Below are 24,808 nucleotides of genomic sequence, written 5' to 3' on the forward strand. Positions count from 1 at the left end.
AGTTGATACTATCCTAAAATGAAGTTTGTCTGAGATGTTGGCACTTCTTCTATCAAGGGAAAGCAAGAGCCTCCAAGGAAGGATTTGGTTTGGGATGAGTTCTGGTTTTGAATGAGGGTGAGGAAGGCTGGGAGGAGGAGGAAAGGAAAAGGAAGGGTGGCTGGGGCCTCAGCCCAAAGGGAGATATTTAAGGAGAGAGCACTACAACACCTCTTTACCATCTTCATATTAAGACTGAGGGATCCTTGCCCTGATATCTGAGACTTAGTAACTTCACATTGCTATGATAGCCCTGTGCCACACAAATGCAGTTATTCAAAAACTCTCAAACTTTTTTTGCTCTGCTCCTGGTGTATTTGCTGCATTTAACAAGGTTAATCTTCATGGTCTCACTTTGCTCAGTAAATACCCTGCTTCTGCTCAACCTATCTGAAAGTTTCCAGGCTCTGAATCAACAAGAAACAGTAGCTACTGTTTTTAATTCACTACTCAGCAAGCACCAAAGACAGATGCAATTCTTACAGATGAGTTTGTGGAGCATGGAAACAAGCAAGTTCTGATGACAGTTATGAATGAAGCTGGTTTTCAGATGGTCCTCTTGCAAATGTATGCAGGCACTAGCAATAATGCTGTAACTACTGCATCTAATACATGAATCAGCTACGTTTGGGATGCTAATTGTGCTTCCTGAGCCGTATTGGCTTTTTCTGTAAAAGCCGCATGCTGGGAAGCAGATGAAAGCTATTGAACTGTGCTGGTTCAGAGTGATAGATGGACCCTTCAGGTCAATAAAGAACCTGTTCGTCAATACAGCCCTCTGACTGGCTTAAAGCGTGTTTGTATGGTCTGAAGGACTCTTGGCATTAGCTGGGCATCACTTAGTGGTTGAGAGCTCCCTCGGTGGTCCTCTTGGCTGAAACTAAGCTGATAAAACCAGCCAGATGTCCTATTAACGCTTGATCTTACTTTTGCTTTTTTAAGATAAGCCAATAAACAAGGTTATGTAACCAAGTTTTAACATAAGAGCTTTAATAAAATATACTTTTAGGAATATATAAATATATATAAAAATATATTCCAGGCAATGGTAAGCCCTAGCTATTTTCCCCTGTGGCAAGAAGACTGGAGTTGACCAGCCTGCTTTTCACTTTGAAATACTAAGAGCTGACGGGTGCAGAGGCTGGGAAAGTGGTGTCAGCTGAGTTGCCGGCTCAGAGAAGCTCCCAAACCTTGGTGCCTGTACTGTTGTGGCTTGGCTTGGTGGGAGGAATGGATTTGAAGACCCTCCCAGGGGTTGAGCAAGCTGGTGTGCTGCTCATGGCTCCGACTAGCCTGCAGGGAAGAGTGTAATTCAGGGTGACAAGCTGCTGTTCTTTCCTCTACACTAGCTGGCTTCTAATTTTCTGACTGGAAAGGTCAGTAAAAGCAAGAAAAACACTGTTTTTTTCAGTCACTAATGTGCTGGATCTTCATGCTGTTTTTCAGCATGAGAAAGGAAGGAAAAATAAAAGAATTTTGCATCTGTTGCATTTGTTTGCTGTGTGTGGGTTCCACATACCCTCCACAGCAAGCCTGGTGACTTGTCTGGCCTTTCCCGTTTAATGGAGGAGCTTGAAGAGAAATTGGGGAACCACTCTTAACAGCCGGTCCTGTGCAAAAACACAGTAAAGGTTTCTCTCTGCCATCCTGTGAATATAAACAGCATTTAATAGATCTGAACCTCCTTCTTAGCTGAAGGGAGGATTCCCTTACCTTAAGTTTAGCAATGAATCAGCCATGTACGCCTGCTTGTTTCTAATAGGAAACCACTTCACTAGTAGAAAAAATTTTAATCCAAGTAGACTATGCTCATTCTGCCTTGGGTTAATTTGCTGAAGTTTAGGAAGAGAATTATAAGCTCCTAGAAAACATCTCTGCTAGCTCAAGAGGTGAACTGGAAAACTTGGGAGAGCTTTTTGATGTGTTGGAGCTCTGCATATTTGATTTCTGGCAGGGCTGACTGGTGCAGTTTTATCTGTAGGTTTTAGATTGTTTGAATTACATGTGTAATGAAGCACTTTGTAAATTATATCCCTCTGGGGGAGACTTGAGCTTGGAAACATCAAGGTGGAAAGTTTGAGTGTATGTCTGAGGTGCTTATTTGGGCTTACTTTTTCCGTAGGGAGAAGTTATGAAACTAATTAACTTAATGGGTCAGAAGAGCATTTAGGTGTCTGGCACAGCGCGGTAGAGAAAGTAGACGTTGTCCTCCTAAGCATCGTGGTTTCTTCTCATCCTTTTGAGGATGTGTTTTTAAATAGGCTTCCTGGCCTTGGGACTCTTCTGAGGGTTGATGATGAGATTAGCCCTAATCCAGGGACTGAGTCCTTGCCCCTTGTGTCCTGGCTATTGGTGAGGAACTGGCCCCTCTTTCCTGACCTGTACTCAATCCTGTAGAGCTGTACACAATTTCACTTCAAAGTGATGTTAATCTGGCTGTTTAATGTCCTCTTCTGCCCTACCTTTCTCCTCTCAAGCAGTCCAGTGTGTGCTGTGGCTTCCCTTCCTGAAAGTGGTTGGCACAAATCCCTGCAAAGCAGGGCAACCTCATCTCATTGCAAGCCTTAGCATTGTTTGTATTGATCCGTGGATATCCATCTTGGATCACTAATGGGCATCAGGTGGAAAAGGTAACACATTTCTATTGCACTTGAATTCATCTCTCGCTTGGTTCCTTTGGACCAGCTCCAGGATCTTGTTAAGAACAGAAGACACTGATCAGGCACAAAAACTTGTATCTCTTCCCCATGAGTTTAGCAGTAAAGCCCACGGAGGAGGAGGAGGAGAGTTGAAAGAGTCGCTCAATGGATTTAGTTGTTTAAGATGCCTTGAGCACTGGAGAATAACTGCGGAAAGTGGAGTGTAACATCCAGAAGAATTCTTTCTGCTTCATTAGCAGATGTTGGGGAGCACATAGGAGACCCAGGTTCTTCCAGCACCTGAGCTTTTGATGCTTTTCAGCAACTGAACCCCAAATCCACCTTAACACAGCTCTTGGTGCTTAAGACAAATCTAGCTTTCAGACCCGGCTGTTTTGGTGCTGAGTGATCTTGTGTCAATCCTTGCCATGGTTTGAGGTGCTGTTTTGCCAATTGGTTCTGGTGCATTCTAATCTGCAGAAGACACCTGTTCCTTAATTATCACCATTCTTCGTCTGTCTCTTTTTGTTTCAGCTCTTTCTGACGCATGAGCTATTAACATGATTTGAAGGGAGGCTGTGTTGAGCAGTGTGTGTGTTGGGAGAGGAGGTTGAAAGAGATTAATCACAAACTCAAGAATAATTTCCCGTAACAGAGTTGGTGTCTACTTTGGTTTGCACTGGGTCCTTGACCTACATCGCTCTTAGTCTAAAGTTTATTTAGTCCTTTGGGGTTTGCGCACTATCCTACGATGGAGTGGCAGTCTGTAGAGAGCAGGAGAGGGCGGCAGGAGAGTGGAGTTAAGCTCCTGATTAGAAGAAAGAAACAAGAGGGAGAAGAGTAAAAAAAGACTTGTAACTGGCTGGTTTGCTTCTGTGTTAAAACTGGAAGTGTCTTAACTGTTAAGGCTGTTTTAGCTCTTAGTCTTGCCAGTTATGCCTGTGTTGTTGTATTCTGTGTTTCAGCGTTTCCTCCAAGGACCCTCAATTGCTTCACAAATCTGAATTCTGTGCGTGCTTTCTGTCCCTTTTCTGTCCCCCCCCCCCCCCCTTTTTTTTTTCCAAGCAGAAAAAACAAGACTTGGTGTAAATGATGGCCTCAGATCAGAATACATCTTCACCAAGTGACGTGTGAAACCAAGGGGTTCTCTCCTCTGGTCCTCTTCTGGGTTTACTTTCGTTGCCTGAGAATACTTGTGATTCAAGGCGTTTCCAATTTGCCTTGCAGATATTCTGAAACTGTCTCAAAAAAGGTTTCTTGGGGTTGTACTAGTCTTAAAATAGCTTGGATTCTGTTCTGTCGCTGACTCTGTTGGGATCGACAGAGACCTTGAGGCTCCACAGCCTGCCCCTTTGAGTCCCAGTTCTTCCCTTCTGGTGACACCTTTTTTCAAACTGCTTTAAGAAGTCATGGAAAAGAGCAATGTGTAAATATTAATGTTGAATATTTGCCTTTAAAAATCCCAAAGGGATGCTCAACAGATCTGTACCGTGTGTGCTGTGGCTTTCTAGATACTGCTTCCTTACAGCTTTTGGACCTGTTAGTATATCACTAGCCTGTGCCATCCCATGGATGACAGACAGGGCTCTCTTCTGTAACACCCATTTTGTCTCCCTCTCACAAGTAGCTTCTCTCAGTTCCCGTTCAGACCTCAGTCAAGGTCTGTTGTCTTCCTGCAGCAAAGCCTTTCTCTTCTGTCTGGAGTAGGTAGGGCTCGAGTGCCGCTCGGTGCCCGGGCAGAGGTGGTGGTGCTGCACAGGACGCCGCTCCTCTGGGCATGGGCTGACGGCATGGTTGCCTTGTGCGCCGTAGGAGAGTGCTAGAAGAAACTCACATGGGAAGCTGTGTAGTCCTAATTTTTCCAGCTTTGTTAGTTATATCTTGCAACCCAGCTGAAAGAGATGCAACAGACTGATACCGCAGCATACCCCAGTTTAATTTGCTAAGAAACACTGCTCTCTTAATATACATCTAAGAGGGCAGTGAAGAAAGATCTGTCTTCATTGACGGGACCTTTAATTTCCACACTGGATGAAGTTCCTTCTTATGAGTATCTCTTTGATTATTTCTTTTTTCCTCACTTTGCACAGGTTTTCAGCTTCCAAGTCAACAGCTTAACTGTTATACTGTAGCTTCCTGCTGTAAAACAAGCAACTCAAAGCGTGGGAAAAAATGTTCTGGGCAGACCTGGCTCCATTGCTGTTGAGCCTGGGACGCCCCGAAACTACCCCATCAATGTTAATGTGAGCAGACTGGTCACGGCTATTGCTATTCAGACCTAAACTGAGCATGTACCCAGACAAAGAGGCCACAGTTTAATATTTAATGTTCCATAAGGCTGCACTGAGAGCTTTTACTGAAATGTGTCAGTAAAGGAGTGCTGTAGCAGGGATAGCAAGCAGCTGAGAGCCAAGAGGATCCTGTGGTCTACTTCTGCCCGAGGCGTGTTCTCTGATACCAAGCAGCTTGCTTGACCCCCTGTGTGTCAGCCAACTTAGCTGTAAAATTAAGCAACAAAGAAAGCTCCGTGACAAACAGACGTGTCTGGAGGTGAACTTTCAAGGCGAGGTTTGCTTTACTGATAAATTCATCTTACTAGCAGAATTTCTGGTTTTTAACCTGACGTGTGTTTTTGTTGTCCTTCCAGGCAGCATTCACTCTCCTCCTGGGTCCTTTCACCTTCTTCAATGTGCAGAAGACCAAGTATCTTCAAATCATGACATCCCTCATGAGATGGATAGGTGAGTCTTGGCAGAGTCTTGGCCACCTCTTTATCATAGATGGAACCTGAGTCATGCTACCGATGCATCTCCTTGGCAAGATATTCTTGTTCAGAAGCAAGTGCTTGTCAAAGCAACCTCTTTGAGGAGGATTGTCCAGGCCTGATAAATCTTTGAGGAAAAGGATTTTTGTTCTAGGATGAAATTTCTGATTAAAACAAAACAAATTGTTCTCAATCAGACGTGAGCTGGTAGATGAAGTTTTTAATCTGGTTTGTGTGAGAGGTAGAAGGGATTTGGAAGAGTCTCCTATGTGGGGGCTAACCATGATACCCACCAGTTGCTGTTCAGCAGTAAGTTTCTCATTCTCTCAGCATGTGTACAACAGACTTTGAACAATCTTTGTTTTGATCTGAGAATAAAAGGCACTTCTGTCAGACTTTCTGCCTTAGTTTTATCATGTTTGCACTTTTTTTTTCCTGGGCCTTGCTTTAGCGTAGGATGTGCTGCACTGGAAACCCTCAAATCAATGTGTGTTGTCCTTGGGAAGCCTCGCTCTCGTGAGTTCTCTCCAAAATTTTATTGCCAAGAACTTCTGGGAAGATAGATAATTCCCTTAAGGGAAAATAAGACATGGCTGCTTTTTTTTTTTTTTGGCAGTGCTTTTGTCATCCAAAGATGCAGCTGCCTCACATCTTCCTTTTATGTGTACATGCCCTTAAAGGCTGAGAGGGGTGTGTGTGTTGTGGAGGCTTATGTTGAGGTTTGTCTTGTTTTGTGTAATCTAGACAGAGTAACTGATACTCGGGGCTAACAGAGATGGTGTTACAGCACCAGCAGCATTTCTGCAGGTCAACAGTCTCCTGGCTCATGGGTCCAGACCATTCAAGCACAGAATTAGCTCTGTTTATAGCTATCACTAACCTGGAATAGGAAGAAAAGCTGCTTCTCAGACTATTTCCCACTGCACACATACACTTGACCTGACTTCAGTTGGGCATCGTCCCTTTTCTGTGAGTTCAAAGGCCTCTGATCCTGTTTGGAAGGGGCTGGCAGTCGCTGCAGAGGAATAGAGATCCTCTGTTCTACAGCACATCTGAGATGGGGTTAAGCAGTTGTGACCCAGGAAAATGAGGTTGGATTTTAAGCCCTCAAGTCTCAGATGCTGAACAGCTTGAGTTAACAAATCCTGACCTCGGATGGTGTGAAAATCCTGAATGTCTGTTTTTCCCTTTTGTTGTCTGAGCACATGAAAGGTTTGAAAGCTCCCATGTTCTTCAGAGAAAGAGGTTATCTCATTAAGGCGTATTAAAGGAAGGGTTTTTTGGGGTTTGGTTTTTTGCTTTTTTTTTTTAAAAAGAGTAATCTCTGCTCAGCTCACTGGCCTGTTTCCAATCACCCTGCCTCCTCTTCCCTGGTAAAGACATCAGTCAGACCTCATCCTGTCTCTGTGACAACCTGACACCTGCCTGATCTGCCATTGGTTTCCCTTTAGCCGGCTCCTTCCAGTATAAGGATTGTTAAACCTTGGCATAAAGGCAGAACTGTTTCTCTCTTTCATCGCTTGATGGAGAGGGACAAAGGCAGTGTTTGGAGAAGTGTAGGGGAATTCATGCTTTAGCCTGATTGATTCCTGCGTCAGCCCACTGGGGAACAGCTGCCCCAGATAATGATATTTAATGACCCTGACAGCACCTCAGTGGCTACTTAGAGCAACGGATTCCGTATGTGTACAATGAGTGATAGATTTATTAGGAAAGACAATTTATCAAACAGCCATGTGATGCAGGGAACAGAGCTCTTGCTGCAGATTCCGGGATAAGGATGGATCCTGTACTGCTGAGATTTATCAAGCTGGCTTCTCCTATGTCCTCACATCACTGCTGTCCCCTCCTCCAAAAGCAGCGCTGTGAGTTAAACATGGGTTGGTCTTTTGTTGGTGCTTAGAGAGCTTAGATCCTGAAGAATGGTCTTGGCTAGTGTTTTGCGGTCTCCTGAACTTTTCCTGCCTGAATGCCAATGGCCAGATGTGGACTCTCTGTCCTGCTATAATCTGTGCCTTTTCTTCATCTTCCTTTAGCTGGTTTTAGCCATGTGGTGCTGAAGGTGGTTCTCCTGCAAAGCACTCTGAGCGGCAGAGCTGAACACTGGAGCTGCCAGCCTACCTGTTTGTTTTGCTGGGTAAAAACTTCCCACATGGATAGTGGCTTATTCAGCTTACCTGTGTCCGGTGGCCTGGTGTGGATGGGAAGCTGACCCATGCTTTGCATCATGATTTGAAAAAATCAAGCCTACATGAGCTGGGAGGTCAGTACAGGCTTTGCAACGCGCCTACTGCAGGATCCACCGCACACCCTTTTCCCCAGCCTGGTGAAAAGCCCCTGGATTTCGGAGCAGCAGTGGCTGATGTAAAGCTGCACTGCCTCAGGTGTACTGGTGATTCAGATGACAGTGGCTGAGAGGATGGAACTTGGCAGCAGGGAGAGCTAGCTGTGTGTGAAGGTCATTTCTGCTGCTGTTTGTAACAGTGTCAGCCTTGCCTTTGAAAGTTGCTTTCCCTCTTTCTCCTGATCTAAGTGATAATCAAATGTCACTAGCCTCTTTCCAGAGCCTCGTGCTCGTCGTAAGCAGCACATCACCTAACAAAGCCTACAGTGGTCTCTTTCCACACCTCATGGACAAGAAAAATTTGATTCTGTCTCTGAAAAATACAGTCTTAAACACTGGGACCTGAACTGGAAATTAAAAATGGGTCAGTTCAAAGAACATGGAGATGCTGCAGGGATCAGCCCTTCATCTGGCTGTGTTTTTCCTCCCAGGGTAAGGGACTAGCAAGGACAGGCAACTCTGAAGTCCCTCAAAGGAGACAGTTGAAGGAGGAGCTTGCAAGCCCAAATGCCCTACTGCTAGGGTGCCCAGACAGATGGGCTCTCGTTGTCTGGGCCTGCTGAACACGGAGAGCTCATCTGGAAACAAGGCTGGCATGGCGAGGCGTTTCGCTGTCAGGACTGATAGGAGCACAGAGGGTGGATCTGCGTCTCCAGGTGGAGTGGGGCTGATGGCAGAGAGAGGGCTTCCAGAGGCATCGAGCTGTTGGCAGTCTTCTGAAGAGTAACAGCTTACACATCAGCTGCAAAACTGATCGCCACCTCGCGTGGGTGAGTGCCAATGGTTAAATTCAGTGCAGCAGTCGGTGCTTGAATTGCTGGCCTTATCTGTGCTTAGAGCTCTCTGTTCTTTCCGAGCTGGCGGGTGTGTAAGGGTTTGCCTACACAAGCTCTCATCCCTTTCCCAACTGTAAAAGCTCCTCAGGCTGCTTTGTCAGCCCTCTCCTGCTCGTGCCTGAACTGCCTTGGGACACTGAGCACAGGCACCCTACGGGGTGCAACAGGGAGCCTGTCTGCTGTGCTCCCCTGGAGAAAGGGCTAGTCGGGAAAAATTACTTGTTTTAAATCCTGGTAATGGTGCTTCCAGTGAAGCCTTGATGTGAATTAGAGATAAAACCTTGTTGGCTTACCCAGCTCTTGAGCAACGCTCTTAAGAGCAGAGACAGGGCCCAGACTGGTTGACCAGGTAAGTATGAATCATCCCCCTGGGATGAGGAGAGTTCCTTCCCCAAACTGTGATTCCTTGCTTACTTTCAGCTCCCTTCCACCTCAGCCTCGGAGAAGTGTAGAGCTGTTATTAGCCCAAGTTCTTTACCAGTTTTGGAGCCTGTTTTCAGGTCTCTCACGAGGTTCTTGGAACAGGGCGTCTCCTGCAGAAGGCTAAACCAACTAAGCCATCAATAAATTAGAGCTGTTGGTATTTTCAGTTCTGCTGTTTGGACTTCAGGCTCTTTTTTCCTGGAGGGTTTAAATCTGTGGTGGTGATAGATTGCTCCCTAAAGAGACCTGAATATCTAGCTGGTTTTTTGCCCCTCCTTTCTCCAGTCCTGATTAAGTGGGTGGCGGTAGGGGTGAGCTGCTGGAGGGCATGGCACAGCAAAAGGGACTGAGCCAGGCAAGTCTGGTGCATTTCTCAAAGCGGAGGGGACACAGCTCGCTGGGGCACAGCCCTACCTCTTTATTATTGGATAGTATTGGATAATAACTGTCTAGCAGCGTCATGGGAAAGGATATGGATTAGGAAAGATAACAAAAGGACAGGGCTTGGTGGAGCTCAGCAGCAAACATTGGGCTATTGTGTACTAAGCAGCTAACCCGATTAATTGCAGCCTGTTACAGCCTGAGATGCCCAGCTCTATAGGGGAGGACTGTTGGCTTTAAAGACATTGGTAGCATGATTATCGCTGCTGTTATTGAATTGTCTCTGGCAAATGTTCCTAGACGGCTCCCACGTGGGACATTTGCTTTATGTGCTGCTCTTGATGCTGTATTGTAGTTATTAGAAAGTATTGTATTTTAGTAAAGAGACATTTTATAGAGGAATAAACTTATGGGTTTGGTTGCTGCAGGCTCAGTTCTTTCTCCCTGTAGCACAGTCAGATCATACCACATCTATTCAAGTAACTGCAGCCCTCAAGACAGAGCATTCCCAACCCTGCGTAAACTATGATCTCACAATTATATGCCCAGAAATAAAATCTCTCTCCTAGCTCTTTCCCCTGGCCAGTAAGATGGAGGGGAAAAAGGACAAGAATAGCCAGGAAGTCTGCGTTAAGCTCTCTTTTCTCCTTCCTGTCCCCTTCCAGGATACTTGCTAGAAGGCTTCTAGGGAAGAAACTAGGAGAGGGCTCTCCAGAGCATGCTGGTGAGGCTGACTTTCCATATATACTAACTTCTCTAATAGTTCTGCTCTGTCCACCAGAATCCTGCTCTTTACAGGACTCCCCAGCACTTCTCTGCAGAGAACTGGTCTCAGACCATCTCACTTTGTGAGCAGGTTTCAGCTGCTGTAGTAACTGTCGCTGCCATCCTTAGCAGGCTTAACAAGCCATGCTGGAGTTGATTCAGTGCAGAAACCCGGAGTCACTCTGCTGCGTCCTTTCAGCTGCAGAGACTCAGAATTATAGAGGAGGCTGATACAGGAGGGGGTGACAATTATCTGAAGTCCTGTGTTTCCAGTCTCCTGCAGAGAGATTAGTCTGCCAGTGTCCACAGTCCTCAAGGTAGCCTCTTTTCCACATTAGAAATGGAACTTTCTGCAAACAGCTTAAGGAGGGACCAGTTTGATCTGTGCCCCTTTCACAGAGCAGGGTATATGGGAGTGGCAAGGAAGAGGGAATTGGACTGTAAATCAGGACACTGTTGCATGTTCATTTGACGAGCTTCTTCAACAAAGTTACTTCATGTTCTTGCATCTCTTTTGGAGCAGTGAAAGCTGCTGCCAGAGCCCAGGGTAAATAATTCACTAAGAGAAGTGAATATATTTATGAAGAATTAGTTAAAAGGCTGTGCTTCTGTCATGCCTGCTTTCAGAGTTGTCGGCTGAGGAGCTCATTTCAGTGCTGTTTGTGGGGTGCAGTGGGGTGAAGCAGTGCCTGTGTGAGTCAAAGAGCCTTGTTAGCTTCAGATGCAGATGGAGAGTGACGTGTGGTGCTGGATGGGACCACTGAGATCCTGCCTGAGGAGTTGACGTTCCTGAAAAGAGCACTTTATCCAGGCAGCAGGAGATGAACTGATGGGTCTGAGAGCTGGAGAAGGGGAGCTGAAAATGCAAGGACACATTCAGCCCTGCAAAAGGGTCCGGATGATGGTGCCCGCACAGGTTTTCAGAGTGGGTGTGTGGCATGCAAAGCTGCTCTCTGTTCAGAGCGTGTGTTGTTGGAACAAGATAATAAAAACTTCGCTGGGTAGGGCCCAAAGCAGGATGGGGATGGTGTGGCTAAGCCTGCAGAGCACCTGGACTTCATGGGACACAGGTGCTTTCCAAAGCGTGCACAGCCCTAGCTCAGGCTTATGGTGACACCAAAGCGTGTGTTATTCCCTTCTCACAGAAGAGTAAATTCTCACATGGAGAGAGAAGTGACTGCCAAAGCTAATAGACCAAGTCAACAGCAGAGCTCAGAGCCGAGTGCCGGTTGCAGAGGCTTTATCGTGCTTCTGCCAAAGGTGACCGGAGGAGAGAGGACAATAAACTACATGGGTAATTTTCCACCAGAAGCAAACAAGCCTCGCTGGCTGCTCTTTCCTTCCCATATGTTGAGATAAAGCATCCGTGATAAACACCGGAGTGCAGAGCCATTTTTCTCCCTGTGAACTGTTGCTGGTGTGCAGATGTCTGTGGAGACCAGCTGATGTGGGCTGAGAGGGGGCAGCTCCACCAGTTTCACAGCAGGAGTTGTACCATGGTAGGGAAGGCTACCTGTAAATCTTGGTTATCGCGTAGCAAACCCTGCCCCAGATGATGAAGAAAAACAGGGAAATGATGCCTTTACAGCAGAGAAGCCCTGCTATGAACGGCTTTTGACAGCCAAAAAGTCCTGGTGGTACTTTTTAATAAAGTTTCCCTTTGTGAACGAAACGGGCTCTGCCTGGCCCGAGGCCAGGGCAGCGGTAGTGTCTGAGACGGTTGCAGCAGGAGCTAGGCAAACCTGGCAGAGCGGGTGAGATGGCAGGGGGAGTGGAGGTGCCAGAGAGGATTTTTCTTGCCTTCCTGGTAAGCTGCATCACACTTCCGTGATCTTAACGTGCCCAACCTGTGGCTGTGCTTCCCCTGCTGTATGAGCAACAGTCCCCTGCCATGGAGACCCTGCCTTAGGCTTTGGGGCAGGGAGGGTAACGCTGTCCCTGCAAGTCCCTGCTCTCCATTGCAGGAAGGAGCCACACTGATGTCCCACAACTTTTGCTCATACCTTTCTTCTGGGAAGTAATTTCCCTCCTCTACTCCTTCTGACATCTCTCTCCAGAGAATTGCTGTCTTCTATGAACATATCCATCTTGCTTCCCAACAGTCTCTGCACTCATAAATCCTTCATCTTCTTAGAGATGGTGTTTTAGGCTCTGTCATTGCCAAATCTGATCCTTAACTACTCCAGCTCCCACATCTGATGGAGCAAACCTGGTTTTCATGTTACCTCTTTACTGTAATTTCATATAGAAACCTCCTCTGAAGGTTGGAGAAATTTATCAGTTGCTGCTCTGGAGTTTACAGAGCTGGAAGTCATGAACAAGTGACAGGATATAACTTCTGCAGGAGAAACTGGGTAAATAAGTTTTAAATTTAAGAATCAGTGTCTTATTTTCAGATACTTTGTTCTGCCAGCATGGTGAGCTCCAGCCATGCTTTAATACTTCAAATGCCATGACATCAATAATGCCTGGCAGTTCGAGAGTTGCAGTGGGCTCTTAAACTTGCCCAAAACACTGATGGAAGGCAGCTGGCTCTGAGGGGGGGCACCAGCACCCTAGAAAGACATCAGTAGTGAAGTAGACAACACAAGTGTTGGGTAGGGATGCAGAAGGTAAGACTGTCTTGACATGATGCTGTGCTGTTCAGTACGTACAGAGCAGATGTTCTTGCTCTTATGCCCTCTCTCCTGAAAGAGCTGCCTAACGTTAAACTAAATGAGATCTCTTCTTCTGTTTAAGAGTGGTCTGCTGTGTTTTGGCTTGATGGAGGATCAGGATCAAGGTTAAGGTGGGGAGAGATCTTCCTCCTTCCAAAGAGAATGGGCTCAGGAAGCTCATGAAAACCTCCTCCTCTTGGAATCCATCATGCCACCTAATGTATGAAAAGGGAAGCAAGTGGCATGCGTTGTGAGAGTGTGATTCATTATCATTATTTCCTGGCATATTGATTCTCCGCTTCGACAAGAAAGCTCTGTCACACCGTCAGCCGGCGGTGACGGATGGCCCTGCCGCAAACGTGTCGGCAGCGCAACGCGGCGCCTGCTGAAACAAATGGCTGTGGGTGGGGGTAGGGGAGCAGCCAGGCGTGGGCCGCTCCGCCGATAGCGGGGTGGCATGGCTGCACGCCACTGCCTCTCTGGATCCCTGGAAGGGATGGCAGGCAGGTACGGTGATGTTCTCACCAGGCTTTCCTTGTGGAAGGAGGAATGAGAGTAGGGACCGAGTTGGACAAGATGTGACTCGAGCTGTGGTGAATGGGTGTGTAAGATCATTCTTCCTCTGTCTTTACCTTTCTGACTCTTAACGTACAGGTGGTTGTCATGTAACCTTTGTTCTATTTTTTTCCCCCATTAAGTCTTGTACTCATCCCTAGTTTGTGGCTGTCTACCCCCATGCTTTCTAGAGCCACTGAAACCATCCTTGTTTTAACTGGGACCAATGCTTTGAAGGTTGAAGTTCATTGTTGAACCTGGGAGGTGACATCTGTCTTTGGCCCTCCTTCCTGCGATCACAGAGAGGTTATCCAACACCATGGTTCTGCAGAACCTCACTTCTGAGCTTGCTTCCCCCTTGCCAAGCCACCTCTTTCTGAATTACACGACAGAGCATCTCTCTCCTCCCCGTTTCCCAGCATGGCTCAGGTCAGGATCTTCTCCATTATTTTCCACATGTCAACAGAGAGACAGAAGTGGGGCACCAGGTGAAACATCTCAAAAGCATACTGTCTTGCCAGGGATGTAAGGGAGGGTTAAGCCAGAAACTCATCCTGAGCATCAGTTCTTCTTCCAGTAACCTACCATGATGGGGGAAAAAAATGTGTTTTAGCCTTGGACTTCTTTTTTTTCCTGCAATAGCCTTTCTGCAGAGATGAAGCTCATGTACAAACCAGCATTTTTCATTTACAAAAGTGTTTGCTCTGACTCTGCAAAACAATCCTTAAACTTAGAAAGGCTAAATTATCTTCACTGCTTCTCTGCAGCTCTGTTATGCTTCTATCAAAGTTCACAAAAATGTACTTTTTAATATCCCCAGACTCCCATATTTCCCAAAGTGCTCTTATTTGGATGTGTGCTCATCCACATTCATCCTTCCACCTGCAAGAACCATAGCAGAGCTGCCCTATCTCTGAATCAACATCTTGCGAGTCGAGCAGGACAGGCAGCAGTAGCTGTCTGCAAGGTCTGCTTTGTCTGAGAAGAGCCAGTGTTTGCTCCTCAAAGAGTGAGAGGAGGGGTCTGTAGAGGAGGCAGCTGGACAGTTGTGATGAGATTCATCACAACTTTTCCTTTATGGCATACTCCCTCTTTTTTTTTTTTTTCCACAGCCTCACTTACATCCTTCAGTAAAAATGATACTCAAACATCTAGAGGAGAGAAGATGAGACAAGAAGTGTCCTCTGTGCCTTGTTGACTGCCAAGCCTATCTGTGGTGTGTGGGTTTGGAGTGGGTCTGACACTGTTGAAAAATCAGGACAAGCAAAACCCTCGATTGCTCTTTAAGCACTTGTATAAAACAAAGTTTTCATGTAACGTACTAACAATCTATGGTGGCATCACTGTCCGCCTGGCTTTGTGGCTCAGGGTGCTGTTGGTCATGGTATCTGAAGGTGTTTCATCCCTGGAGCATGTTGCTTATATCCTCTGTCCTGCGTGTAGAGGAACAGATCAAGGCTTTTTTAATGAACCCATGTCTGATTGTGCCAGGGTCCTTGTGATGAAGGAACGCTGTTGGACAGTTGATGTGGCAACTGTAGGTGACTTGAAATAGTGTAGTGTGACTCTGCCTTCAGCCTGCTGTCCCAGGTAGAGGAGGATGTGAGCAGGAGCTTTGTGTGTGCCTGAGGATCCTGTACTGCCTCTTGTCTGCTCAAACGTGCCTGTCAGTCAGAGTCTGTCATCTTCTTTTCATCTTGATTTATCATCCAGCATAACTAGGTTTCAGAGTTTCATTTTTGGGCTTGCCTCCTCCCAGGGACAGACAGATAGATCTGGCATGCAAATGTTTTCGCTCTCTGGTTCCAGGAGTGAGAGACTCTTCTGCCGCAGGGAGTGAGAGAAAACACAACCATTGGGGCAGGGCTGCTGTTGTCTTCTCTGGGGCTGGAATTGTGCCGGGGAGATTTCCAGTGTACGCAGCACCACCTCTCTCAAGGATCACGCATCTGCAGAGCACCAGTGCTAGGGCAGGGGGAGCACAGCTTGCCCTGTTGGAAACAGTACTAGTTTAGATCTTAGTATTGGATCATCATTCCTTGTAACTTTAATATGTTTAATTTCCAAAAGAAGTATTTAAGGAAAAACAAAGGTTATGAATTCTAGCTGCTTGAGCCAAAGACTTCTATTCATCATTTAGGGAATCCACAGGAATTCTGTTCTTTCAGTGCTCCCTGCCAGAAAAGCACATGTTGGGGCAGAGGAGAGCCTGTGGGTCTCTAACAGAAGAGATGCTCTGAGGATGGGGTGCCAGTCTGGGAGTTCCCCTGAACTGGTCCTGTTAGCGCTGGTGTGGAAAGTGGGGCTTTGAGCCAATGGCGAGAGTGAGTTTCGGGGATGGAAATAGGTCACTCTTCACTCTGCTGAGCAGAGCAGGTGGAGATGCACTGTCTAGTGTGCAGGGGAAGAGGTGTGAGACTTCAGCAGTTACATCTAGTCCAGATACAGGACCAGCTCAGGATTGGGCCGCAGAGGCTGACCACCTCTCCCAAGCGAGAAGGAAAGGAACAGTCTCAGCGTATTGCCAGAGCTGCCTAACCTGGTTTGTCTTATTGCTCAGGGCACCTTCTCCTCTTCCTTGTAGCCTGTGCAGCCCCAGGGAGTGCAGCCAATGTCACATCACCTGGAACACAGCTCTTTCCGGCTGTCTTGCTGTAGCAGATACGGCTGGCAAGCATCTCCCCTCCAGGGAGCAATGAGGGAGGTACAACAACCGTACCTGTATTCACAGTGCCCCTCACTTGCTGGCTTGAGTGAAGGCGAGGGGAATTGCACACACCCAGAGCAATGGGCTATTGCTTTCCATAGCCCTCTGTGACTGCTCTTGGGGAAGCAAATAGAGCCCAGCACTCCCAAAGTGGCCTGGCCCTTGTGGTGCCATGAAGGAATGGATCTGCTGTCATCAGTCCGGTGTTCATGAAGAGCTGTTAGACTTGCCCTGTCACTGGGAAGCAGTTGGAAGCGAGAGGTTTCCTGAGGCAGCACGAGATGAAATGCGGCGTGTGGCTTGGTGAGGGCTCAGCACAAAGCTGGTGTTTGCCGCAGGAAGAAAAGGAGGATTGCTGTGAGAGGAGAAACTGGGTTTCGAAGAGTGCTGGGGCACGCGGGAGGCAATGTTCAGTTCAGGTTAATCTGGTTTCGCTGGGGATAGAAGAGGTAGCGTTCGTGAACTGGTCTGTAACTATCTTTCCTGGTCCCATCTCTGGCAGGGTTTCCCATCTCCAACCGCCTGTGTCAGGCGGAGCAGTACTGGGCACAGAGCAAGCCAGTGTCCTTGTCACCCCACCACGAGCCTGCCCGGCTCACAGCGCCGGTGGCCAGCCTCCTATGGGCTTGGCCGCAGCACTGTGCGCTGCTCTGTTTAATTCCTCTGTATTTATATTTATGACATTCAAAGTTGTCCATAGTAGTAGTCTCAGCATTTTCTTATTTTTTTCATTACCTGATAATTCACGGCTCTGCTCCGATGCCTCAACCCAGTGCAGGAGACAGCTCTGTGCAAGCCACAGTGGCCCATCCGTTGCCAGCACCAGGCTGTAAATCTTGCTGCTTGCTGCCCTGCCAGGCAGGTTTTTTTCCCCTGTTCCTTGTTAACTCCAGCAGCTGATGATCATCTTTCCCAGGTTGATGTGATTTCTGTGACACTAGAATTGGTTTTCTGCTGGTTTTATGTACCATGCTAGGAATAACAGTCTAGCAGTAACTGCTTCTGGCTCAAATTTCCACCAGCGGAGTAAATAAGGGCATTAGCCCAATCTCCTCAATTCATTTTTGTCCATAGCACGTTGCTTTTTGTGATAAGCTTTATAAAATGTTGTTAGGCTTTTCCCTGACATAAGTGAAGGGTAGACAAGCGGACTTTGTGCCTAGAAGTGATGAATTTTAATAGCAGTCTTTCAGTGCTGCTTTAGTCCCTTCCAGACTGGCTTCTCCACCCTGGGATTAACTACAGCCAGCCTGTTCCTCCTGCCCGGGAAATGGCTGGCTAGTTCTTGCTCTATCGTGCTTGACAGATCACAGGGACAGGAAAGCTTGGTAGTGGCTGCTGCTCCCATGCATTTGCCTGTGCATGTAGGTGAGGTCTTGGAAACATTAGTCCAGTTGCAAATGTGTAGGAATATTACTGGAGTTGACTGCAGCCAGGTTTAATCTTTTCTTCCTTTAGAGGTCAAAGCTCAAACATCTCTAAGCCATTTTTAAATGGTGATACTTAGCCGAGGTGCGTGGCAGAAGCATCCAGGGACTGAGACCCTTGAGGGCGATGGGTGCAGCCGGCCGTGTTAGCGTTACGCTTCTGAAGGGCCCAGAGCAACCGTTTGCTATCGGGGTGGGAGAGTGAGTCCCTGCGGGAAGGAGACTGGAGGGAGATGCCTGCCAAAGGCAGTCCCGAGCCCATTCCCTTATCTGCTGACTAGCACTGAAAGCCAGTTGTGATTAATTCCTATGCACCTTGCCTTTGATGTACCACCTTCTCCAGAGATAAGGGGATGCTCTTGTGGAGCAGGAGAGAGAGCTGGTGCCAAGACTGCCGGAGCCGATGGGAGGAGGGTCGTGGGGAGGGCAGACCTGGGCTTGACCTGAAACGTTCTTTCTCTGCAGCTTTCATCCTCATGATTATTCTGGCCCTCATCCGCATCAGCAGAGGCCAAGCTGAAGGTCACCCATCCGTGGCCCAGCTCTCGGGCATCCGCAATCTCTTTGGGGTGTGCGTCTACTCCTTCATGTGCCAGCACTCCCTGCCATCCCTCGTCACACCCATCTCCAAGAAGAAGCATGTCAACAAGCTCGTGCTGCTCGATTACATCCTGATCCTGGCTTTCTACAGCCTCCTCTCCTTCACTGCCATTTACTGCTTCCGCAATGACACCCTCATGGACATGTACACGCTCAACTTCACCAACTGCGAGATCATCAACGTCGCCTTCATTCGTTACTTCCTGGGCCTCTTCCCCGTCTTCACCATCAGCACCAACTTCCCCATCATTGCAGTGACCCTGCGCAACAACTGGAAGACTCTTTTCCACAGAGAAGGAGGGACCTACCCATGGGTGGTGGATAGGATTGTCTTTCCTGCCATCACGCTGATTCCCCCAGTGCTGGTGGCTTTCTGCACCCACGATCTGGAGTCCTTGGTGGGGATCACGGGAGCCTATGCTGGGAACGGGATCCAGTATCTCATTCCGGCTTTCCTCGCGTACTGCAGTCGGAAGGACACTCAGCTGGTCTTCGGCAGCGGGACGGTTAACAAGCACCTCTCCCCTTTCCGGCACACCTTCTGGATTGTGTTTGTGCTCATATGGGGCTTTTCTTGCTTTGTGTTTGTGACTGCAAACATTGTCCTGAGCGAGTCAAAACTCTGATGCGGGGGTAGCGGCACACTCCCTCCTGGGCTCCAGAGACTTCAGCATTTCAGCTCCCCCTCTGCGACTGTGGAGTGAGGGAGAGGCAGCGTGAAGGGAAGTTTCCAGGCCACTGGCTTGGTGGCACAGGTTAGACCTGGACACAGACTTCTTCACTCCATTTTGGGTGTGGATGGAGTGGACTCAGCCTTGTTACAATCCTGGTTCTCAGACCCGCTATACAAAGCCATGGGGCTGAGCCCTTGGCAGCCTGCACGATTAACCGGTGTCCAGCCATTTCCACCTTCAGCTCTGTTGGAGCATCACTTTCTCCGTCCCTACAGTGGCTCTCTGTTGTGCTGCAGGTCTCAGCACACAGGAGAGCAGGCAGCCTTGGCTGCTCACTACACTAATCGGCCAAATGTCCCTTCCCCCAAAGGCAGGGATGTGCTGTGCAGAATATGGCAGGAGTTTGGGAGAACTGAGTCTCTTCTTTCTGCTGAGACCCCCTTCAAACCAACCTCCTGTGCCAGTTGAGGGAAGAAATTAGGGTGGGAATAGATCTAATTCAGAAGAAAATAATTTTGTGTTCTGTTAAATTTTCTTTTTCTGGAGGCATTAACCTGTTTGTGCACCATGGATTGCCTGGGATCTGGGACCTTGTGCTCAGAGCTGGATTTCTCCAGCCCAGGAGTTTACATTCACACTACTCATCCTGTTCTCCGGTGCTGTGGCAGCCCCAGCCAGACAGAGCAATGCCCCTACGCCTGCAGGGATACAGCCCTTCGCCCCTGGAAAGGAAACTGCAGCCTTGCTTCCCTCAGCTCCTGCATGCAGCTCAGTGCCTTCAGCTGGCAGAGCCCTTCTCCAGTTCTCACCTTTGCCCAGGGCTGGTACAACCAGCCAGACCCTGAACTCCAGTGGTCAGGATTTGTGTGGGCTGGAGAGGTGCTAATTACCCAGTCCTGACACGCGTGAGGCCTGCAGGAGCTCTGGCTGCGCACGCTGATGCGTTTCCAGCCTCCTGCGCTGGGTAATTAGCCTTGAAACAAGGTGGGTGGCAACTCAAGGGACTGGGCTTGTGCCAGGAGGAAGCGGCAGTGCCCTGGCTCAGGCCTGCCTGCCTGCAGGAGCAGAGCTCCCAAGTGCTGTGGGGGAGCAAAAACGGAAACCCTGCTGGAACTGGGCTTGAATCCTCCCCCCCCTCTTCTCTTTCTGCGCAGGGGTTAAGGTGGGCTTTGGGCTGGTCCTGCTCAGCTTCACAGGCAGCCCAATTCTCGGATACCTTGGGCAGCCAGTGCTCTAGGTGAGTCTCTGCTTTTGAGGCTCCTGGTGGTCACTATAATGCCACACGGTGACGAACGGCACTGGGTCCTGTGCTCTGAGGCCCTTGGGCAAAGATCATATGGGTTTTCCTCAAAAAAAAAAAAAAAGGAAGAACTTTAAAAGTTTTCACCTGAAATATTTTAAACACCCCTTATTAAAGCAGGTTCAAAGCCAGGTGCATGTCACTTATGTTAGATCCTCTTGCCCTCTGCGCTTGCAGTATTAAGTGTCACCGCTCACTAAAGCAAGCTTTGAACTGCAGCTCTTTAATCAAGCTCTGTTTTCAAGTAGGACTTTCTGGTTTCCATATGACCTGAAGTGCTCCTTCTGGGGGAATATGCAAGTATCTGGAGCTGTATATAAACACTTAATGGCTTTTAAAGCAAAACCCTGCACCTCTTGAGCCTGAGCACTGCCACTGTGTCCTTGCTGAGCTGCTTGGAGAGGATCCAGGGGGACTTCTTGCCTCCTCTCCAGCTTGATCCTAACCAGGCATTGGCAGCCCTCGTTAGTGAGTTTAAACATCCCCAAGAGCTCCGGGGAAGCTGATGTGGCATCTTCAGTGCCAAATTAACAAGTTATTTTACAGGTAGCTGGTGCTGGTGTCTCATTTAGGAAGAGGTAGGTAGGTTGGAGGGCAGATTCATGGGGCAGCTGAGCTGGGAGCCACCTGCGAGGCAGCTGGGAGCTGGGCAGAGCCGGAGAGAGGAATTTAATGCTGATGAAATGAGCCTTTGGAAAGCTGGAGAGGCTGCAGGGGCTGTTTTTCTGCACAAGTGCACAGGTGTGGGTTTATGGAGGGGGCTGAGGCCTTTCCTCCTGCACCGTCTGCCCTAGGCTGCCCGTGCTTTGCAAGGCACTTGGCTCAGCCTCCGTACCCTCAAGTGCCCATTTCAATCTCCTGCCTTCGCATTTCATTGCCGGCCAGAACACGGGGCTGTTCTCTGTTATTTCCTCTCCTCTCATCCTCCCTTCCCCGCTCAGGGCTGCCCTTGGTCCCCCTCCCTTCCTGCACCTCTTTCATACAGGGCAGCCTCCCACTTGCCTTGCCTGGGCTGGGAGGAGGGAGGCAGCCCAGCCTGGCACACCCTCTCCTGCCATCTCTTACATTTAAAGATGTGCCTTCTCTTCCCTGGCCTGGGTGACCACCTCTCCTCCTCGGCACGCCGTGTGGCAGTGACTTCTAAGAGGCATTAGCTCTAAGAGCTGCTTGGATCCAGGTTTTGGATGCAGTGGCACGGTGAGGGCTCGCATCCTGGCCCCAGCCTTTGCCGTGGTACCTTACCGAGAAGGACTCTGGTCCCTAAGGAGCACGAGTGCTTTCTCAAATAAATAACCACAAATTCCCAGGCACCCACTGTCCTTGCACAGCAGCAAAACAAATCTATCCGAAGAACTGGGGTGATTAACGGAAAGAAGCTCTGCGGCAGAGAGAACATTTTTCATATAAAACATGACATAGCAATGCCTTAAAAATTACTGGAGAAAGCGGGAAGGGGACGGCTCAGCGGAGCCAGCGCTGGCTGGAGGGACGTTGGGTGACCCCGGCTCAGCGTGGGGCGGGAGCTCCCTCCTCTCGCCCATCACGAATGAGTCTATTTTTATTTGGCTATCAACACTATCAGTTCATTATTACAGATTCTCACGTGATGCTTGTCCTGATTGTAACTAGTTTTCAAAAAGTGGGATTAAAAACAATAAAATGCACATTATACATCTGGTTTAGTCCGGCTTCTTTTTCCACCCCCTTCCTCCTCTCGTGCATGCACTGAGCAGCTATTCCTGGAGGGGACGGCCGTGACTGATGGGGCTGCAGGCCAAGGAGAAATGGCAAGCGGAGAGGCTAATGGAGACCCTCACCTCTTCTTCTCTATTAGCCTCCTGCAACTCCGGGTGGTAGCTGCAAACTCAATTAAAACATCTGTACTTTCCTCTTCTCAATTACGGCTCCTTACACTTAAAACCAAACAAATTGAATTGCTCCACTGCCTCGGGCTGCAAAGGCAGTTTCTGCCAACAAATTTATTATCACCATAAAGCGCAGCTTGATTTATGTTAAAATATTAAAACAGATCTTTATGATGGAAATAAACACTTTCTGCTGTGATTCTCTCGAAGGACCTCACAAGCAGCAGAGGATTTCGGGGCTTGGGCCGTAAATCTGAGAGCAAACTGGCATCGGGGATGGATTCGGTCTTTTGCAGCACTTCGAAGAGCAACGGCCAGGAAAGGAAAAATAAAAACCTCGAGCCTGAGAGGCAGGTTTAGACAAGGCTTGAACATCGCCAAGGAGCAGTGTGTCACTTGGGGGGGGGTTAGCTGTTTAAAGCTTTGTGAGGAGATACTCACCAGCCATGTGGGTTTGGGCAGCCGGGCCCTGACCCCAGGAGCTGTTGGCAGCTTGGGGAGGGCACCCAGCCGTGGGGGGCTTGGCTGTGGGGGCTGCTGGCAGCCCAAAGCGATGCCTGAGCGGCTTCGTGCTGGGGCGAAGGGCTGCTTCCACTGGGTCGGCACCCAGCTGGCTCCTGCCGACCTCCCCAAGGTGCTGCAGCCTGCCCCCCCCCAGCGGGGCCGAGGCCAGGAGGCGGGTGGCCAGCAGTGAGCTGGCCGTATTTCTCTTTGCACATAAACGGCAGCCCGCAGCGTCCCAGGGCGGCACGGGTGCCAGAGCCGGCTGAATTAAAAAGTGATTGATTAGACAATTTCACCAAAAAGAAATAATATCCCTCAGCGGCTGTTAAGCACTAAACTACCCAACCCCTGCTTTGGAAAGCCTGGTCAGAGGGTGCTTCCAGGCTGCTGCTTCCCTGCAGATTTGTCCCTGGTGCACCCTGGGGCAAGAGGATGCTGCAGGAGCAGCTCAGCCCTTCCTTGGTCTGGGGGGGATCACGCAGCTCCCACCCGCTCTGGGCTGCTCGTCCCCCTGTGCCCCGTTCGGCTCCTCACCCACCAGCACCCAGGTTAGCGCTTGGAACTGGGAATGGGAGAAAACCGGTGCTCTTCCATCCCAATTAGCATATAAAGATGATTATGCAAATGCCACTATAGTGGCAGGGGACCTGGGTGCTGGGGACCCGCATGGGGCACCCAGGACGGCCTCGGCCTTATACTGGGGTGCTGACACCCATCCCTGGGGCCACTTCCCCTGGGAGCGCCCACAGCACCCCCGTCCCCCTGTCCCTCCCTGCCCTCAGCCTCCTGCAGCAAAGCCCTTCAATAAAACATGAAGCAAATCCATTTGGCCTCTGCTGAGTCACTGGGGACATCACTAATTAATTTAAAACGTGGGTGAGGGATTTTTGATATTTATATTTTTTCCCTTTTCTGCTCCCTTTTGTTCTCACAGCCCCAACCGCGGCTCAGGCTTGGCCCCAGCCCTGCCGGCACAGCTCTGTGCGCTGGCTTCCTTGGGCTAGAAAGCCACAATTTGGGGGAAAGCTCCCCAGGCCACATTGGAGCCTCCTGGGGACCAGCCTGTCACCCATGGGGGTGTCCAGGGCACCCAGCTGGGGAGAGCTGCCCCGGGCAAATGGGTGCCATTGCCTGGGGCAGCCTCGCAAGGATCCCCTTGCCTTCAACTGGGTTTGTTTATTTATTTATGGCCTTTATTTATATACCAGCACCTCCCTCCCTCACCACGAGGCTTTGGAGGGGCTGCCAAAGCAATTAAGAGACAATTGCGATGATAAATAAGTAAAGGGAATTAAAGCGCTGGCACTGGCATGTGACGGCAGCCAGGCTGGGGGATGGGGGAGGACTGGCTGGATTTAACCCCAGACAGATGGGTGGATGGATTGACGGACAGATGGATGGACAGACAGACATTGCCAATGCTTTTGACTCTGGGCCACGCGTGGCCGGGCTCTTCCTGACCTCCCCAGGGCTTTGCAGCCGTTCCCGGGGCAGGGCTGGGTGTCCCGGAGCAGCCCCTGCCATCGTCCCCTCGCTGTTAGCGGCCCCGGCTGCTCGGTGGCTGCCAGCAACCCCAACAGCTGCTTTTAAATAGCGGGGAGGGGGGAAAAATGGAGCTTTAGAGCAGCTTCTTGGGGGGAATGTTCCTCCAGGCAGGCGATGCCGAACCAGCCAGGCAGAGGGGCTGAGGGTTGGCATCTCCCTGGGACAGCCTGCCAGCCCGCAGCTTTGCATAGCCCCGGCGCTGCCCCAGGATGGGGCTGGTACTACCCGGCAAGGCCGTGGCCACTGCCCCGGGCCCCGGCAGCCTCGGCTCTCGCTTCCCAAAAACCCTCTCCCCTGCCTGGTGCTGCCTGTGAATCACGGCCGCCCCAGCTTCCCCACAGGGAAAGGGCTGTGTCAGACATGTACATCAAGAAAAGAATTAAACCCGGCTCATCTATCGCACCTGATTTATGGCTCCATCAGCCCTGGGAAGGTGGGAGGGATTTTTTTCCCTTTCTCGTTCCCCCACAGCACACCTTCCCGGGGCTGTCGGGCCGTGCCGCAGCTCCCTGCCGGGCTGCTGTTTTGTAGCCATGGGAGCATCCCTCGCTGGCCCGAGCTCACAGCCATCTGTGCCCAGCACCCCAAAACCCAAGCCGGGTGCAGTAACTCCCGCTTCAGTGCTCAGCTCCAGCCACAGCACAGGCTGATGGCTCCTAAGTAATTATCCCTCAGAGCAGTTTAATGAGTTGCCATTTTCCTTTGCCTGGCTGCCGCTGATGGGACGAGCCTGTGCCGGGGCTCAGCAGCAAAGGGATGCGAGCAGGGATGGGGTGCACAGGA

General features: G+C 49.4%; 1 protein-coding gene across 3 annotated transcripts in view; it reads left to right on the forward strand.

The window, feature by feature from the left end:
* The window catches only part of TMEM104 (transmembrane protein 104), a 47,489-nt gene extending 25,701 nt beyond the window's left edge, over nucleotides 1–21,788 (forward strand). For all 3 annotated transcript variants that reach the window (XM_050908525.1, XM_050908527.1, XM_050908526.1), the window contains exons 9-10: nucleotides 5,326–5,419; nucleotides 18,003–21,788. In XM_050908525.1, the coding sequence (XP_050764482.1) occupies nucleotides 5,326–5,419; nucleotides 18,003–18,763 (855 nt within the window). In that variant the 3' untranslated portion in view covers nucleotides 18,764–21,788. The remainder of the gene's footprint in view (nucleotides 1–5,325; nucleotides 5,420–18,002) is intronic.
* Nucleotides 21,789–24,808: the final 3,020 nt, after the last annotated feature.

The sequence above is a fragment of the Gymnogyps californianus genome, chromosome 19 (assembly GCF_018139145.2).
Source record: "Gymnogyps californianus isolate 813 chromosome 19, ASM1813914v2, whole genome shotgun sequence".
Classification (NCBI taxonomy): domain Eukaryota; kingdom Metazoa; phylum Chordata; class Aves; order Accipitriformes; family Cathartidae; genus Gymnogyps; species Gymnogyps californianus.